The sequence below is a fragment of the Antedon mediterranea genome, chromosome 6 (genome assembly GCF_964355755.1).
Source record: "Antedon mediterranea chromosome 6, ecAntMedi1.1, whole genome shotgun sequence".
Taxonomy (NCBI): Eukaryota; Metazoa; Echinodermata; class Crinoidea; order Comatulida; family Antedonidae; genus Antedon; species Antedon mediterranea.
The window spans coordinates 3,742,799-3,763,577 of NC_092675.1; the positions used below are offsets into that span (position 1 = coordinate 3,742,799).

The 20,779-nt window shown below is 34.7% G+C and overlaps 1 protein-coding gene across 1 annotated transcript; it reads right to left on the reverse strand.

The window, feature by feature from the left end:
- Positions 1-2,042: 2,042 nt before the first annotated feature.
- LOC140051107 (ubiquilin-1-like) lies at positions 2,043-16,203 on the reverse strand. Its single transcript, XM_072096216.1, has 13 exons — positions 16,080-16,203; positions 15,466-15,571; positions 12,277-12,326; positions 10,777-10,968; positions 9,734-9,859; positions 8,954-9,082; positions 8,671-8,788; positions 8,297-8,488; positions 7,405-7,544; positions 7,112-7,195; positions 6,718-6,833; positions 4,568-4,745; positions 2,043-4,172 (listed from the first exon to the last, which is right to left on the reverse strand). The coding sequence occupies exons 1-13, from the start codon at positions 16,182-16,184 to the stop codon at positions 4,029-4,031; spliced, it is 1,680 nt and encodes a 559-aa protein (XP_071952317.1). The 5' UTR covers positions 16,185-16,203; the 3' UTR covers positions 2,043-4,028.
- Positions 16,204-20,779: the final 4,576 nt, after the last annotated feature.

Consider the following 20,779-nt stretch of genomic DNA (forward strand, 5'->3'; position numbering starts at 1 on the left):
AGGTTGAATAGTATAGTGCAAGGACCGTTCGATGATTTTTGAGTAAACAATCTACCGCGTATGGTCGTACGCGCTAGATAGTACGATATTTTAACTACATTTTTTACATGTTTGGTTGGTTGGATGTAATGGAAATAAAAAATAGTTGATCTGATGGAATGATATGTAAATAAACAAATACTCAAAAGAATTATGTTTACAGTTCAATTATTTTCAGAATAATAATACATAAAAATGTGTTTACCAATGGACAAATAATCGCGTCAATGACATAGCGCGCATGGTAACGTACGCGGAGTTGAATCGTAAAAAGTTTACATGCGCCCTCTGTAGTATGCGAAACGATCTATTTTTAGAAGTTTAAGTAGAGATCATCACGCGTCACCACTAGTCTCACGATGCTCTTTGATCGGCCGCCGTAACTTAACATCGCGCTCATTGTGATAAATTTCTGTTTTTATTTTTGGGGTTAGTGTAGCCTACTCTGTGCATACTAATATACACACAAATATGTCACACGAATAAAATATTGAACCTCTAAAAAAAGGGCACCCTTAAAATTTAGGGGGGGTCCGGACCCCGTGGACGTGCTGGGGCCGGATTTATCAAACTTGCTTAGCAAAAAAATCGTCTTAACTTTGCCTTAAATCCTTGATTTTGCCTAAGTCAGATTTATCAATATATCTAAGCAAAAAAATTTGCTTAATTTTGTCTTAAATCTAAGACGAAAAACACCCTGCCTTAAGATGAAAAATTTCGTCTTATCTCATTTCTGCAACAGAAACATTCTTTTTTGATCGACAACGCGAGCGCGCTAGGCCGGAACATTGAACATTCGGAAAGGCTACGCTAGTGCGTTTTACGCTGTACTACGGACGCTAAAATAATGATATCGATCTTCACAAAGATGGCCTAGAAATTGGACGAGCAAAACTAATATTTTCGGGATAGGTACGACCCAATTGACTAGCCTTTAGAAAACTGTATCGGCTGCCAAGGGTCGCTGTCATTGATAAAAATAAATAATGTTGATTTGATTTAAGTTTAGAGCGAATGATTTTCGTATGTATTTCCGACTGTTGTGCTCTTTCTCTATTTCAAGTAATAAAAACAATAGTAGCCAGAATGCGCCCTCTCTTGTTGGGAGTGAAAATACGGAGATAAAATGTTATAGCGCCGCCATCGCTAAGAGAAAAAAGCTAATACGCATGCGTAAGCAAGAATTTTTCGTCTTAAGACATAATTTGCTGCCCTGTAGAGTTTAATTTTGCGCATGTGCAAAGTAAAATTGACCTAAGACAATTTTTCTGCTAAGACATTGCTAAGACGGTTTGATAAATAAGATTAAGTTATTTGCTTAAGCACTTCTTAAATATTTCAGCTTAAGCAAAAATATAAGCAAATATTGATAAATGCCAACCCTGGTCTCCGGTGTATTTGGTAAACCATCCATTCACGACATAAGACGCTGCTTTAAATGGGATCTCTTTTGTCACAAAAAGCATATATGATGATAAAAGCTGAGATATGAACAAAATTCTGTAAATTTTATGGCAGCCATTTTGAAAAACAAAATGGCGACCATAGAGTGAACTAATTTGCATTCATTGACCCTCAAAACATACATTTTGCCACCAAAATCACATCCATTTATTTTGTAGAAGCTGAGATATGAGAAAATCTGTATTTTATGGCGGCCATTTTGAAAAACAAAATGGCGGCCATTGAGTGAACTTCAAAATACTGTATTTGGATTCCTTGACCCTAAAAACATATACTTTACCACCAAAATCATGTCTGTACATGATATATAAGCGGAGTTATGAACAAAAATCTGTAATTTATGGCGGCCATTTTAAAAATCCATAATGGCGACGTTCCCCAGGTCAGATGAGTTGGAACTTTTTTTTGGTGGATATATAGACCCCAGATGACACAAATCAGTCGAGAAACATTTGTTTCTAATTTTTTCCTAGATTGGCCCTTTTTAGACTTAATTTAGGGATACTAAGGTTTTTTGTTCGCCTATTTAGAGTCTGATTTTATTAATCTTCATTTTTTTTCATGTTTTGGGGGAACATCTTTAAAGTATGTATATAAAATTTAGTCCACATGTGGTAGCTTAAAGATATATTGTCCCCCTAAAAAAATATTTTTTTTGAATATGTTATTTTAATGTCACATAATAGTTATTCACTCTCACAAAAAATTGGGTCTGAAAAAAATTTATTTACCTGAGAAAAATGTAATTTAAAGCAAAAAATGGTCAAATTGTCTGGAAAACAATGAGTTTTTGGGTAATTTAACTGTTTATTTTGTCTTTTTATAGGCGAAATACTTTTTTTCCCCCGTTTTTTTTCTTATGGAAGTGAACTACTTCATTAAAACTGCAAAATGGCCCATTCAAAGTCCGATTTTAAAAATCTTTATTTTTTATGATTTTGGGGGACAATACATCTTTAAGTTCAGTTTTTAACCTTTGCAATCTTAGGTCAACATCCTTTAATAAATGTCTTGTTTTTATGATTATTTTTCTCATTCTAAAATAAATTATTTAACATTAGATAACTGTAGTAGTTGTCGCTAAAATAAAAAGTAAGTTTTTTTATGTTGTTTATAATTTTTTAAATACAAGAGCTGTACATGCTTATATATTCATTTTTTCACTCCACGATAAAACAAAGTCATCAATGTGTTCTTCAATAAACTACAAGTAAACATGTTTTCCTAATATTGTATTTTTTTTTTTTTTTTTAGTATGTAGGGGAAATTCAATGATTTGTGTTGGTAATTTATATGTTTGCAATATCAAATATACATATGCAACAATTAACAGTATAACCTTAATATTTAATATTGTAACTAGCATATTGTTTTTAATCTATCAATATTGTGTGTATTACAATATACAAAGTACTTTTTGTGATAAAACATTTAATAAGGGTAGAATAATTGTATTTATTTAAATTCTAAGATTATTTTAAAGTCAAGAAAAGCAATAGTCTTATTATACTTATAGATACTATAGTATAAGATGGATTTGATTAGGTAAGGAGTTGTTCAATAAATACACAACAACAAAAAGACAAATACACAACCTGCCACCATCAATAAAAATTGTGCACATAGGGGGTTGGGAAATCCTCAACATTAATCCACACTTGTGGAACAAGGAATTCTTAAAAGAACACAGTGTGGCCTAGAAAATGGTCTACTGTACGGAAACAGGCAACAGTCATGTCAACAATCACAGTGAGTGCGGCCTAAAGCGTGGTTCCCACTAGAGACGCAACGCAAGGACGTATGCGCAACGAAGATGAGTTGACCAATGACAAGCCACTGTTCGAATAATCCATCGCTTGTGATTGCTCAAATCACTTACGTTGCGTTATGTCCTTGTATTGCGTCGGTAGTGGGAACCAACCTTAAGTAGGTAGAACTGTGATGCAAATTTTATGATAGGACACTATAAGATGAACTTTTAAAATCGAAAATAACTGACTTCTGTATATTTGAATAGCTAATTTCCATGCTATACAAATAAATATGAATAATTCATTATTTACTTTTATGAAAATGACATATAGTTATATATATTTATTTTTAATTGTGATGAAGTTAATACTAAAAACAGATGAATCTTTAATACGAATGATAAACATTTGCACCGCTAAATTATTGACCACATAAACCTGACTGTTTCTGATCTGGCGGAAATAATAATCATTTTAAAGAAAAATGATTAATAATGCTATCATCTTTTTTAGTAGCGATTATAAAATATTTATAATAAAATATTAATTATACTAAACTTAATTATTTAATCCATGTAATCACTTTATATCCCCCTTTGCTTAAAATCAGTATGTATAGATAAAAACTATACCATTACCAATCTATACAGTGATCAGTGAATTGTACCTAATATTTAAAGTCAAGCCAAAAACGATATTAAATTGTGTACAAGCAACATACATAATCTATTTTTACACCGAAACGATAATTATATAGAGGATTATGGGTAACAGTTAGCTGGCGCCACCTATCAGTCTTTCAATGGCGGCATTTACATCACCATTTGTAGCCGTGAGTGCTCTTATGTTTGCATCCCTATCTACAAAACCCATAGTTGCTAATTGTTCTAGTTGCGTCCGAAATTGAACCTCTGGAGCCTGAAAAGAGAGATTAATTGAACTTTAGTGTTTTTACATCATGACTACATTTGTTAGTAGAAAACACCCCCACTACATATTAAATATTTGCTATATGCATAAAATGTCTGTCCTAAAACTTCTGCCCAGTTCTCTAACAAGATTTACTGGAATCAATTGCAAGAGAGCTGACTTATTTCCTAAAACTTACTGCCCCTAACCCAAAAACTAAGGACTCTGGGCTCCAGTTCTATAAGGTGAAGTTCAACGATTCAACCAAAGAACTGGCTTGCTAAAAACTGTTGACCTTTAAGCTTATATAAGCCTAAAAGTTCCTAAGTTGTCCTATAACTAAAGTCATGCATTATTCATTCCTTAACACATTAGGAAAAAAATAAAGTTATCCCTGTTCTTACCTGAACTGTATTTGCACCTGTAGATAATGACTGCATCATTGTTGACATCATTTGAGACCACTGATCTGCATTGGGTGCTGAGCCTGTAACGGTGGGGGCTGTTGATGGTGTGCTACTTGTAGTTGTACTTGTTGTCGATACATTTGCTGTACTAAGTGTTGGCATTGTCCCAGTCAATCTAACAAAACAAAATACTGTACATTATATATATTTTAAACAAGACTGGGTGATGTTACACTAGATATTAGTGGGTGTGTCTGCTTTATTTAATTAATAATTTGTTTGTTATTATTTAAATATACCTGACGACCTCTTCAGTCCAGAGGTTGTGATGTACAAGTGCACACGAGCTAGATTTTGTGACTATCATTTAGCATATGTACTTACTCTAGGGTATAATCCCTTTATTTGATTATGATGGAAAAATAACTGTATACAAGTGTACTGTATATAACATTGGTTTAAAAAGATAACGACAAAGACGAGCAGTCTGTTGTTACTATTTTCAAACACCTTATACTTTTTTTATGTTTCACACATTTATTCACAATTACATTTACAATATTTAATAGTATACCAAAAGAAGAGAGTGCTCGTCAGTTTGGTAACCATTATTTAAATGCATTTAAAGGTACGGTACATACAACATTCAACACAAATTATGTAAAAAAAGTAAAAACATTGGTCGCCTGCGACCGGTCAGCACCTCCGGTGACGTACATAAGCGCGACCACCAACCAAAGTGACCACCACAGGTGAGGTATAAAAGGGAAAAAAAACAGGATGAACACTGTTTTTCCCCTGGAAGCACTATACCGATCATAAGCGACTCAGTAGGCATATAATAGGCAGGGCTCGATTTAGTGCTAGCCCGGCGTACAATGGCTAGTAAAAACAGCTCCGGGCTACCTAAAGTATCTTCCTTTAAGCCCGGATGGCTAGTAGGTTGTGGGAACTCGAAATTGGGACGAAATGACCTCATAAAAATAACTCCAGCATAAAAGACATATGTCTTGGCAACATCAGCAAAAAAAACCACTCGCGCGCTGCTGTGGCCATAACAAGTGATGATGTAGGCGGAGCCTCTCATAATCAAGCCAATTTCCCGAATTATGATTGGCCATTTATGTTTTTGTCACCCAGGTTATTGTGAAGTAGGCAGAGCTTCATTATCAGGTCAAACATGTCACAAAAATATGACCATAAATAACAAACTGTGATTGGCCAAATGTAGTAGAATTTTGTCAATGTTAAAAATACTCGTCTAGTCTTGTCAGGCCTGGTTGTCACAGATCAAAGCTAGGGATATTTTGTAGGGCCGGGTGGCTGGCTCTATCCCTGTAGGTAGGCCATGGAGGCCATATTTTATAATATGCGTAAGAGGCCTAGATAGAATCAAAAGCCATCGTTTGGCATCGTGATGGCTGCTCAGCAGCTAGATACTACCATTTTGGTAACAGTAGGCCAGGTGCTCCAATGCGATCTAGGCCTAGGCCCTAGGCTAGGTCTATCCTAGCTACCCTACTATAATAATAGGCTCTAGGCTAGGCCTAGCCTAAGGTAGACAGAATCTAATTAGTTTTCTTGGCTAGGTTGAAGCCCAACAACAAAAGACCTCAATAAATCGATTCTGTGAATATGGTGAGCATGAAATAGACTGTGCGTCGCGACGCAAAGTTAATTTTTATAATGTGAACAATAAAGAAATACAATTTTGTGTAATTTTTCATGCAATAATAGTTTAATACAGTATGTATGTAAATGTGTAGCAATTCTCGAACATTTAGATTAGTGCGCCCTCTATTGAACAAAATGCCTGAATTCATTTATATGGCAGCCCTGCTGCAGCTATCACGGTGCGATAATAAGAGTGGGCTAGTAAAATAATGTATGGGCTAGTGAAATCTACAGTGAACTAGCCCAGTGGGCTAGCAACATGAAAAAGATAAATCGAGCCCTGATAGGCCTAATGTTTTTGTTTAGTTTCTCCTCTTTTTTTAGTATGTACTCAATATCATTTCTTTAGTTTCTTTTTTAACAGAGTATTGGGATTTTAATCTATTTGTTTTATAGAGCGAGTTCCAAACATTTGGTATGTACATTTTCTTTGAATTTCAAAGGTTTTTTGGGTGTTCACTTTTTTTACTTACCCAGGTAAGAGGCCTGGTGCTTCTTGTTGTAGCTGTTGCATTCCCTGTTGTATCTGCATGATTGCCTGTACGGCTCTTGGATTTGTCATAGCCGACTGCATCTCAGGGTTTTGCATCTTTTAAAAAATAATAAAACATCATATCATACTATAGTGCATAGTTCTTAAAAAATGTTCCATAAGGATTTTAAATCATGCAATATTTATTAACATATTAAATTATCATTTAAACATGTAATGTACATAAATTTGGTATTTTTTTAAATCCCTGTGTTGCCTTTCTCAATTCTGTTCTACATGCATTCAAATACTCATCAACCATGCTGTTATAATCGTTCAGACATAGACATATTTTACTCTGTCTAACTAGTACTGCTTGATGAAAATATAAGTACCTGCTGTAGGAATGTTGGCATCATCTGCTGCATCTGTTCTTGAAGTTGAGAATTTCCAGCAAACATTGGATTAGACGCTAATACCTAGTGTAGTAGAAAGAAATATCTTTTGATTTGAAATTACTGGTAATTTAAACTTTGATTCTTATTTACCTTTAGTCAATCGTCTAGAAATTTATTTACTTCACTATACTGTAGACACTCTCATTAAGACAAGGAGACACATATGTTCTAACACTACGGCTAACCCCTATTCAGGGGAAACCTTCTTAAAGGGAAACTTTAGTGCTAACCTGTGAAGCAAGCTGAGGGTTTTGACTCATGTTTTGCATCATGCTTCTCATGTACGGAGCCTGCATCATGTTCTGCATCAGCTGTGGATTGGCCGACATCTGCTGCATCATACTTTGCATTCCAGGACTGTTAAAGATACCTGTAGACAAGGAAATAAATACAGCTGTTAATAATCGAATCAGAGTTGTTAGCCTATGGATCACAGGTGTTAAATGATGGATCACAGGTGTTAAACTGATGAATCACAAGTGTTAACTGGTTGATGACAAGTGCTATCTGGTGGATCACAGGTGTTAACTGATGGATCACAGGTGTTAAATGATGGATCACAGTTGTTAACTGGTTGATGACAAGTGCTATCTGGTGGATCACGGTGTTATCTCTTGGGTCACAGGTGTTAACTGATGGATCACAGGTGTTAACTGGTGGATCACATTTGTTAGCCTATGGATGATAAGTGCTATCTCTTGGGTCACAGGTGTTAACTGATGGATCACAGTTGTTAACTGGTGGATGACAAGTGCTATCTGGTAGATCACCGGTGTTAACTGATGAATCACAGGTGTTAACTGATGAATCAGATTGTTTTAAATAATATAAATATTGTATATAGTAATAATGTTATTAATATACAAATGTACTTATATTATTTCCATTTTAATTGGCAAAATAAAATTGAATCTTGAATTGAATCTTGAATCTTAACTGATGGATCACATTTGTTAGCTTATGGATCACAGATGCTAACTGACGGATCACATGTGTTATTACTGGTGAATCACAGTTACTAACATGTGGTTAACAGGTGTTAGCGGGTGAATCAAAGACAGGTGAATCCCAAGTGTTACCACATGTGGATATCATCAAATATGTAATCTCAGATGTTATTACCTGGTCCAGGTTGAACCCCACTTAAATTAGGTGTTGTGGATGCTGTAGATGTTGTCGTTGACGGTGTACTTGATGCAGTAGTAGTAGTTGTAGCAGTTGATGGTGTTGACCTTGCACTGGGTGTACCCCATGGATTAGGTAGAGGTTCTGAGTTTTCCCTACCCTGTTGCGAGGCACTGCCACTAGATGAAGCTTTAAAAAAATACAAATAAAATACATTACATAAACTTTCAATCTTGGATATTAAATATGTGACAAAATGACATTAATGTTAAAATAGTGTTCATTATGGTGTGCATCGGTGACCATTCATCAAATACGTCTCTGTGGGCACAGGAATAAAATAACATTTTGCAAAAATAACTGTTACTTACTATTACCACTAAGAGCTGCAAATGGGTTGCCTCCAAGCTGTTCTTGAGCTGCATTCATCATTGGTTCTTGTATATCTGTATACATTCTCCGTAGGGCATTGTAGCCTCCTGGGATACTCTGCAATCAAACAAATAAACAGTTGAATATGGGTGATATCCTTTCAAAATATAGCAAAATATATTTAGATGTAAGTAATCATTGGGTATAACTTTATTATTATTTCATGAGCAATTTAATGTTAAGATTATTTAAATAGATTTCATAATTGATAATGTGACATACTTCTAGATTGCTTAGAGCTCTATCTTGGCTTCTCATCATCTCCTGCATCATAGATGGGTTACGTGCTAGTTCCATGGTTTGACGCAGTAACTCTGGGTTATTTAACATGTGGGACAATTCAGGATTCCTCTGTAAAACAAAATCATAGTTATATTATTATAATAATAATATCCTGATTTATATAGCGCCTAATGTTGTGAAACCTCTAAGCGCTGAACATTATTACCCCAGTCATTTTTTTGGATCAAACACGCATGGGAACATACTCCCATAAGGCAGCTAGTAATCAGCGCAAAGTTGTGTCTTGATCTAACCAGATTCCCATATTATTCATCCAACACACTGCGCCACACGCAGATTGTGATGTGTCAAAATATGGTATTGATATACCCAAATATGGTTGTAGTTTATTTAAGATTAAGAGTTATTAACGCGTATTACGTAATGATGCATTGTGTTTATATGTATCAGATTAAGAACGTACGCTGTTGTTGGTCGTGTGCGCTGTATTTAAACAAGTCAAAATAGTGTTCTCATAGGTGTTATGCATATTATTAGTGAATGTATTATTAAGTTAATTAGAATGTTATATGTCTGTTTGTTTCAGGTTTTTCATGTAAATAAAGCATTTCTTTACAATACAAAAAGCCAAGAAAACTCATTTGTTTTCACAATTCACATTCTCCCACAGTAGTGATATGACATCATCATGTCCATATATGGGCACATCACATTTTTTTGTCACATAAAGTTTGATAGTGTAGACAGAGCTTTACTAACTTCCATCAATTGTTGCATTTGAGGATTACTCATCAACATTTGTCTTAACATCTCTGGATTCTGCATCATATTCTGTACTAATGGATTCTCCATAACCTGTTGCAACATCTCTGGATTATTCAACAGCTAAAAATAACACAAAATATTAAAAGATGTGGTATAACGTTTTCACATTAAACGCCACGATAGCGCTAGAACCACTCACATCGTCTAGAAACTCCGGAGAGATCCCATTTACATTAAACCCTGCACAACCGAGTTTGCAATAAAAAAAAAAGCTTAAATACTGCCCTGTATCCTGCTATGGATGATGAATACAATACAATTGGAGTGAGTGGCCAAGAGGTTAATAATAATAATATTTATTCAGCAAAAGTTCTTAAAAGTATGTTTTACATTTCATCTTGCCAGGAAAAAGTAATAGGCATGAGCCCAAACAGAAAACTGTTTTGACTCCATCATTATTATAAAATACAAAAAAAAAACAAAAACTAAGTAGTACAAAATTAAATTAAAAAAATACACCAATTAAGAATAATCTGCATTGAATAAACTTAAAATAATTTAATATTTTGAGATCAAAGGATTAGTGAGTTGGGCTTTAAAGTTGTAGCACATTGTCTAATTGCATTGTTAAGATAGCGGAACAATAATTATGTAGCCATAACATGGGTAAGGGTTTGAGGTTTACTCACTCCATGGTTCTGGTGGTAAAACGAGTCTTCTCGGATAAGGACTATAAACCGTAGGTCCAGTGTACACATCTGCCTCATGTGCACTTTAAAGAACCTAGTACATCTTTCGAGACAAGTAGGGGGTTACCCCAGTGTACTAGTTCACACACATCATGGAGGATTTTTCTATGGTTATATAAATATACAAGTGAGTGAGTAGCCGAGAGGTTAAGACAGTGGAACCGTAATACGTTGCCATAACATCGGCAAGGGTTCAAGACTCACACGCACCATGGTTCTGGTCTTCTGGGATAAACTTTAGGTCCAGTGTACACATCTGCACTCATTTAGAGTCGATTTAATATTTACCTGGCTTTGCATCTGTTGTTGCATTTCCATAAAATTAGCTGATCCTAGGCCCATTCCTCCAAGGCCACTGAGTCCACCCAGCCCACTTCCAAATGGGTTTTGTTGTGCTTGAATAGGAGGTGGGGCTGCAGTAGTGGTTGATGATGATGATTGAGAAGATTGTTGTGCATGTTGAGCTGCTTGTTCTTGAGCCTATTAAAAAGGGTAAAAAAACATTTTTTACATTTATACTAACATTTTAATTTATTTCATTTTATTTCCACCAAGTAAACTTCTGTAAAATATCTACTTTCAATTGGAGATATAAATAAACGTAACTGATTTTTCAAAACAATACATAAAATATTTTTATTCAGTTTGTTTTTTGTTTGTATGAAGTTTTCTTGTTTTATAACGCACCTTTCCGGAAAAAATTGTTATAGTAACTGTACACCTCAGTGATATTATTAATCAGGGATTTGAATGTATGGTGTATTTAGCAAGAGATTTTAACACAAATTTGAAATTGCAACCTCAAGTTAAAAAATCATGTTCTAATTATTTTTAATACAGATTATTTATCATTGCCAAAACTGATCTGTATGTTAGTATAACATTACTGGTACCAGTTTTTATTCAGGTTAAATGTAACCAAATGGTACAGTACCAGCATATCATAATAATTTGCAATTACTGATGACCTTCAATGTTACCTCAAAGCTTGGTTCCCACTAGAACGCAACACAAACACGTAAGCGCAACGCAAGTAATTTTACCAATCATGACGCCATAGATCATCTAAACTGTTGCTTGTGATTGGTCATTACGTAGAGCTACGTCCTTACATTGCGTTCTATTTGGAACCAACCTTACGAATTTTCATATAAACTATTGTTATTTAAGGGCTATGTCCACAACTCAATACATCTAACTCAACATTTTAGTCTTTATATATATATATATATTGTATTGATATTTATTACTGTTATGTGTTTTCCTGTATTTTAAGTGTAATAAGCATCAAGGAAAACAAATTTTATGTTCGCCTTGTTGTGGTCATGACCATAAAGTTTTATCTTATCTTATGTAACCATTGGAATTATTCTTATGGTAAATTGAGTGGAGCTGTAGCTTGGTGGTTAACGTGCTTGCCTTCCAATCCCAAGGTCCCGGGTTCAATCCTGACCTAGTGCAGGGTTGTAACTCATGACTCTTTCACCTCCACTCCCTAAGCCTCAAATGAGACTTAGTTTAAAAGCACGATAAATTATTAAATAGTTTATCCATCCTGTAATTGGCGAGTTACTCGCTGTTGGATGAGTATGAATAAAAAAAAAAAAAAAAAAAAAAATTTAAATACAGTATTAGATGTGACACTGGACACGGTAACATAATTTCCTTATACAGTATAATCTAGATACAGAAGGGAAAATAGATTACAATTGACAAATAACCAGGTTATGTTAGTTGGTTTGAATTTCCCTATAGTCTGAATGTCTACTAAACATAGATAGAGCTTACTTTGTTGGCAGATCTTATGACTAAATGAACTGTTAATCCATCCTTGATTCCTGTAAAAACAATGACAAATAAATAAATATAAAGAATATAGCACACCATGATATACAATGGAAAGTACATAATTATATAAACCAGTTTATGGTTATGACTACATTCCATGTAGAGGACATCTTGAAAACACCTCAACGATTTGATTTTATTCGGTTTCAACATAAGATTACAAGACAATATGAATACAAACAATTTACAAGCAAATACATTAAATAAGAAACCAGGATAGCTCATGAAGTTGAAAGAAAAATCAACTTAATTCCAATGGAGTCCAATGGTCTTGGACTCTTTAAACTTCTAACCTGAGTCCAATTTTTAAGTATCATGCTCTCTTGCTTCTATATATAAATTTACGTAAGGGCAAAATTCGGTTAAACGCGCGTTATTTCTAGAATGTTTACTCGATGGTATATAAAGTTGGTTAGAATCTGGGTTCTGATTTTAACCACCTGATGTATCCCTGTTTACTAATTAAATTTAGTTAGATAATTAGTTATTGACAATTAAAACGAATTTAGGTTCACCAATTTGCCCCAAATAGGGGTGTTTTCCGATTTTGGTATACACTGTCTAATGGATGTCCTCTTGAAAAATACCTGCACACAATAATACGAGGATGCTTCGCATTTTCCTATCTCCTCCTACGATAATTGTTTTTAATAGCTGAAAACCGGTTGAACAGCTCGAGTACAGTCATAATGTTGAAGACAGGCTGATTTTCTTTAAAAAATACTATTTTCATAGATTTAATATACGTTTATACAAATGTAATGATTTGCGATTAATGGAACATTCCAGTTTATAGGTAAATTTATGAGCCCTTGGTTTAACACAAGAAGGTAAATTTATGGGCCCTTGGAGAATAAACTTAAAACTGAGATATAGTATTGCAATACTTTGACAATATTGTAAATACTACATATTAACATATTGGGTAGGCTCTACTGCTGGATATATAAACGCATAATATACAAATAAAAACTTTATTACTAACCGTTGCTTCTCAACGTTTGTATTAATTAATAATTATAAAAAATATAAACGTCGTAGTGGTGTATCGTTAAATTTCATTTTAATATATATTTATTTATTTATTTTACTATTTCAATCGACTATAACAGGGACAGTTTTAAAAAAGTATTAAATCGTAAATGTTTATTGTGTTTAGTGGCCAGTATATTATTGATAGGCCTATAAAACATTTAAAACAATATTTCGTTACTGAGTGGATAAAGAATATATTTAAAAATTGTTCTTCCCATCCTCTTCCCCATCCCTCAACTCTAATGTTATATACAAAAAACAAATTGGGTTTGTTTAAAATGAGTTCAAATAAAAAATTTGGACTCATTTTTAAGACAAGTTTCTCCTTCGGAAGTAGGCCTCATTCCCAGGGTGCTAATTCTAGTTGACTACATTAATCATCGTGTCTATTTATTCGTTTCTGAAAACGACAATGTATTTATAGTCCAGTTTTTTTACGCTGAAATTACTGTGTATTCAAGAACCATCTGTGGACACGACCTAGCTAGGCTCGCACTGGCCGATCGCCAAGTCGCCATGGGCGAAAACGTTTCTAGATTGGCGAAAAATAAAACGGCTACTTTAGCCATTTTGGCGATGACATATGATAAAATAGATAATTAAATAATCATTTTGGCGAAAGCATAAAGTCCAACTAAAAGGTCCATTTGTCGATCTCCAAGCATTTATTTTGTTCGTTATCACGTTGTTTACTTCAAGCTCCATTTTTCGTCAACTTGTTTCGTTGTACCAGGCGTCTCTTTGTTATTTCAAAAAGGTGGATAGCAGAAGTAGACTGCACAGCAGAGAGACAGACGTTACACGACACATGGATGATGAAGTCTACAAAAACTATCACGTGTTGTGCGCTGCACAAACGATCGACTACGTAGCCGACGGTCGGCTAATTACCGGGATTGTCTATTTTTCGATAGGGGTGTACTTTTCAGATTAAAAAGAAACATAGTATCTTCGATGAATGACGTCTTAATCTTATCGAAATCAAAAATGTATGCGTTATGCATTTTAGAGTCTTCCAATTTAATGTAGTTTCATATTTTAGCCTTAATAAACTTCCTTCGTGCGTCAGTGTAAACAAAACAACATGCGGGAAATGGTAGAGTCTAACGGGGATTTAGCTAAACACACACGTGCATCTGAGCGGGGCCGGCCGCCGGCTTCTGTGTTGTTGTGTAAATAAATAATAATCGGATAAATTTCTCGCCCTGACAGAAACGCTTCGGCGCAGCCTTGAGGGATGGAAAGACGTGTACTCTGTGCTTTGGCCTATATTATCTTACGTTTAACAACGATACGAGTGTTCGTTTGCTAGGAATTTTCCTTAATATTTTTAGCATACGATATACCGTTGCGTTGTTGTACATAATTTTGTAGGCCTAGGCCGGCGGTTCTGCACTTTCGCACCTCTTGAGCATACCCAATTTAAAAACATTAACCCGCTGCGCGACGGTGATTCTGAGTGATTCTAGGACACGATTTTCGCCTGGTACGCCATGGAAGCCGTCACACGCAAACATGACCAGCCAAGCATAAAAAACAAAAGTAACATAGCGTTCAGGGGATTTCAGAAAACTGTAAAATGTTTCTTATTAAATTGATAACTGTATAAATGCTGTATGATTAAAAACAATTTGATCATGTAAAAAAAATACAAAAACAAATTTTTTTATAATCATACAGTGATTTAGGCATGTTTCTTTATCTCAATGCCTTACAAAAATGTTCAGGGAACAGTGTATAGACCTGTTGACATAGATAAATTGACTAAAATGTTTTTACCACTATATTTCAAACATTTTAAATTTTGGCTATAAACCGATTCATTTGGCTAAATAAAAAAATTTGACTTTAGCCATTTTGGCTATAGATAAACTGATTTGACTAAAAAAAATATTTTGACTTTCGCCAAATGGCTAAACAAAAAGAAATGTTAGTGCTACCCCAGCCTAGATGGTACGCGAGCGAAGCAAGCGTACCATCTAGTTAAAAATAATTTAGTAAATGCCATATTGAAAAAGATAAAAGAAAATACATATCAAAATGAATGTGAAATGTATTATCTTAATAAAGATCAGTTATAAAAAATGTTTATACCATGCTTTGCTATTGTATCTGTATCCTTCAAAATTTTTCCAGCAAAAATTAAACACAGTTGGTCTACTGAGGTGTTGTTAAATTTCTTGGATACTTCATCTTTGAACTGCAAAAACAAAAAATCAATTAATCAAAATATATATATATTCATTATGTTATACTCAGATTTGCAAATAGAGAACGGTTCTGATTGCTAATACGGATAGGCTGCCTAGCCAAACTAAATAGCAATACAACTTCTTCAGAATTCATAAAAGAAATACCGATTCATTTGTTGAATGATGATGACCGGGTGGTTGTTAAAAATGTTGGCGGCATCATGACTTTTTTTTTGTTGCCCATTATTACTAACCTTTGGCTAATAAAGCTAGGCCTAAGCAGTGTTTTTTGTAGGGTAAGAGTTTTACGGTCATGTGAGGACCAATCACAATGGCCATCTGAGTTAGCCTTTAGCTTTGCAGCCCATATCTGCTGGGTCTTGCAGGGGACAGGCCGCTACGCTACTGCCACACCACAGCCTTCTTGCCTCGTTTTAGTTAGGCCTAGCCTAGCCTAGATAGTCATATTGTACATTATGCACATACTATTGATTCGAAATTAACCTAAATAGTTACCTCTTTTACGGTGGCCGTTTCATCAACCTCTACTGTGTGTTTTTCTTTGGGAGTTTTCACCACAACTTCGATTTTTTTTGTCGCTTCCTCACCTTGATCGGCCATATTTAGTTTTCTAGTGTGTTCTATGGTGCATTCTGGGAAAATTAGAGTGAGCCCTCAACCTGCCACCAATTAACAAACTTAATTGATTCAAGTACTGGGATAGAACTTTGATACGATCTGTACTTAATTTGTATGTCCATACTATTTTCATAATGTTCTTAAAATAAAAATAAAATTTACTAAATGTAAACCTCCTCTGTGATTGCAGTGTATGTACATCCAATAAAACATTATCATAACATTATATTACATATCCTAACGTACTAAAATCCATTAAGTCATTGAACTTGAGTGGCAGTTGGGCGGACCTTGTAGAATAAAATGGGGTAGAAAAAACGAATTGGTGACAGACTTTACGTAGCAGGACGAGGACACGTACGTGCAGGTATAATGGTAAGATGAAGTTATATAATACGGTATCTATATATAAATTATGGTCAATTCTGACATAGGCGAGCACAATGGAAAAACTTCGGTACAAATATCTGCCTTGGATACCTACCTGATCTATCTCAGATGTACCGTGAAATGTAAATTTGATAACATTAGTTTTCACTATTACGATATTGTTCCATATTTCTATCTTAGGAAGATATTATAAAGAGTTTTTTAACAAAATTTATGATTTCAACAGTAGATTTTCAACTCAATTTCAATTCTTCGCGGTCAAAGTAATTTCCGGGTTCACGATGAGTTCACCTTGCAACAACCTGGTTTCAACTATTTTCTCTCTTTTATACACAAGGGAGCAGTTAAAATAATAGATTTGACCCTAAAGGTGACTGGAAACAGGCACTTTTCATCAATCAATACAGTGTCCATTTGGAAGATGGAAGAAAAAAACCGATAGTAGGACTGGAGCTTAAGTTGGCCATTAGAGTGGCTATAGCCATTTCAGTTTTTTTGTTTATTTTAGGAACGGACCGCGCGTGTGAAGGTACAGTAGTTAAAAAATAAAATTTATACTGCCAATTAATAAAGATCAAATTAAATATACGCCATAAAGAATCGGAATATATTGTGGGGAATAGTATTATAAAATTACAGGGAGATTTGATGATAAGACATTTTGTTTAAAATTGAGTGAAATCCCGATAGCCGAGTTTTATTGAGTAGGCTAAGCTGGCAGGAATAACTGTAGGCTATCTGTGTCCCGTTAGGACCGAGATGTCTGCCCATGTTGCAAGCCGTAATGTCTTCTTTCTTGGGCCGAAACGGCCCACTCTGTCACGGAAGTTAGTTTCAAAAGATGTTTAAATTAAATAATGTATTAATTATTAGGATGGTATTTATTTGAATAAACGCCCCTCCAATAAAACATCACTTTGAATAATAATCCCCCCACCCCCAACCCAACTATTTAAACGTCCATCCACATTTATAATAACACAATTTGTAGTAGAATTCATCGCACTGTTATCTACAATTTACCAAGCATTGTTATTCTTTTTTACCACTTTTCATATCTATTAGAGGATTTCATTTGATTATAAATGTTACCATATTATAAAAAAACTAACAAATTTAACATATTCCTCGAATAAGCACCTCCCTCAAATAAACTCCACTTCCCCACCTCCGCCCTATAAGGGTCCTACCAAACAATAAACACTATACTTTAAAATGTTATTAATCATCTAAGACACTGTGAAACAGAGTAGTTTAGTTTCACACCAAGTTCACATGAAGAACGTTCTATCATGTCCTATTACTAAATATTTAATCACTTCGGGTTTTAGAATACAATATTTAAATCCCTTCTATGAATTAAGAGGAAACCCGTTAATATTTCTTTATAATGCCGTGGTTAAATTAGGCCTATTGAAGAATGTTATTTATACCAATGTTCACACAATTAGGCCTACAAACAGCCCAACATAATACAAGCATGCCAAACAGCTTACATTAATCGCCATGTTCACACCTGTAACCAGAGTACCCTGGTAGGTATTCACAGTACCCATCATCCCCATCTGTTCAAGCATGTACCCCCGTTCTCACATTGTGATCACATATATTGGCCAACTCTAAAAAGAAAATTCATTGATCTATGTTATTGGTGCACTTAGTAACAGAAAAGGTGAAACAGAAATTGTCCGCGGTCACGCCTGTAACATAATCGCTCAGTCCATCCATCCCCCATCCTGTTTCTCTTCTTTCTTGTATATATCATTTTACAAATGCCACTCTAGGCTTAGGCCTAAGTACACATGTGTATTTTTTTTAATAGGCTTAGACTAGCAAAAATGTAGCTTTTTTTAAATCTCTTTTGCAGACTGTTTTGTAGGTCTTTATTTTCAAGAGCATATTCAGGCCTAGTTTGGCCGAATTGTAGCATATAACCACAAAGCCTATAATTAGACGCCTAATAAATAGTAGCGGGCTATACACATAAAAAAACATAACTTGTTTAATACAGTATTGAAATTTCATGGCGCATCGCTTACTTGCATACTTTTTCATAGGCGCTAAGTTTTGACGTCTGCGCCAGATTCAGAAATCAGCGTAGTTATCGTGATTATTTTGACCAATCACAAACTATATTGTTTTGAGGAAAGGAGATAATTTCACTGCAAACAGTGGAAACAGCCTATGTAAATAGAAGAGAAAAATGATTAAACCAAAAATGAAGGCCTAGGGCCTATTGTTTGTGAAAGCCTACTTTATTATGCATAAAACACGAATGTTTTTAAAGATGTGTTGTTGTGTGAACCTGTAAGAGGCCATAAAGCTATCATGCTCCTCCACCTTTCATAACCCCAGAGGTTTTAAAGTAACGCTACGTAAGCATAATATGTCTGATTGCAGAGCATAACGTCTTTTTTTCTTTTGATTTAGTACAAATAATGTTTCTAGTGACACAACCAGCTTATTTATTGCTCGTGTATTCTGTTTTATTCCTATTAAATATCATGTGTTTGTATTGTTTATTTAGGTGACGTTCATGTTAACATAAACCTGCATTCGTTAAACAGTATTTAGTACTATAATTTATTTCAAAATTTATTGTGGAGTGACATGACCTTGACCTTACCCTTCTAAATTGAACTACCCCCTTGATGATTGATCATGGATCATTGTGGCATTGTTTGGCAGACTGTTGTCTTTACGCGGGCCATAAACAGACAAGAAAACATAACCCCCTAGGCAGAGGTAACACACAGAAAGACAGCCAGACAGACAGACGAAAACAAACTTATATGGGTAGAGGTACAAAGAATATTAAAATGTGTAAAAGTGAGTGTTTTCCGGTAGTTTTTCTTTATTAAACTGTATAAAGCGTGGTTCCCACTAGAACGTAACGCAAGGACGTACGTAAACGCAACGCAAGCGTTTTAACCAATGACAAGCGAAGTTATAGACAGTTAGCAATCACAAGCGAATAAGCCATCGCTTGTGATTGGTCAACGCTTAAGAATTAAAATACTAATAAACTTAAATTTTAAAACTACTAAAAAATGTGGTTCAGCATAACCACTTAAAAGGGGCGGAAACTTTCCTGGATATGTCAGTGAATGAGGACTCCCCGGAAAGATTTGCAACGTTTTTGATAAAAACAAATTGAATTGTAGAACGAGCTTCTCCATTTTCTAGATTTTGGCGTTTATTCCTTAAATCTTGAGCTGTTTGAATGAAATGGGAATACAGTAGATCCATATTTAAGGACACCCATTATTATTAAGGGGACACTTTCAAGAAATATGCGGCCGACCCCCATTCAGAGGACAACTCTATTAAGGTGACACTTTGTTGGTGGGTCTTTAAGGTGTTCTTAATAGCGACTCTACTGTAAATCTTATATTCTATTTACATATTATTTATGACTCATGGTTCTAACTGTTTATATCAAAGTCTGGATCAACAGATGTAGGCCTTACGTTCATCATATTTAAATTTATAATGCCCTGTTATAGTAACTTGGTGGTACGCGTTTCGTTGGAGCTTGACTTCAATCTATACCGGGTCATTTCTGAATGAAACAAGCATTGCAGTGTGCTCATGATGTAGGGCGGTGTCACGTATGATTTTACAAGTAAAGGTAAAAATAAAATTGCACTATATAATATGAATGTACTGTGGAGATGTCAAATGTATAAATCCCTGGAAATTTGTATAACAAATGTTGACATACAGCAAGGCTTGTTTTTATTCATGGACCTACGGTACATTATTAGGCCTATGCCCGGCCTATGTAACCATATAGGCCTAACTATGTCTCTTTTTTGTGCATGCTAATGCTTATTGCCGCTTGTCTGACTCTTTTAAAAGCTGAACTATATTCATGTAAGGAGATGAACTACCATGAGTGAGTGCAGAGTTCCCTCTATGACAAATATTCATTGGTATAGCGACAACTAATACAGTAACACATTCAATACACTGTAAACAAGTTAATGTTTGTAATTGATAAAGTGTCTAAAGTAGGAGAAGGGGTACACCCCTAATCAGGAAGATGTTGTGATAGATATCATTCCTTTTAAGTTAATACCCAAATAGTACTTTTTTTAATTGATTTCGTGTACGAAAAAAAAAATCTTTTCGCGTTTGGAAAATATTTTGTTAATACCATTACCTTAGAAATCCAACAGCGCCGC

Coding starts and splice junctions, on each gene's coding strand:
- LOC140051107 (XM_072096216.1), bottom strand. CDS start 16,184: ATGGCCGATCAAGGTGAGGAAGCGACAAAAAAAATCGAAGTTGTGGTG. Junction 15,572..16,079: donor AAACGGCCACCGTAAAAGAG/GTAACTATTTAG, acceptor TTGTTTTTGCAG/TTCAAAGATGAAGTATCCAA. Junction 7,196..7,404: donor ACCCTCAGCTTGCTTCACAG/GTTAGCACTAAA, acceptor CTACTACACTAG/GTATTAGCGTCTAATCCAAT.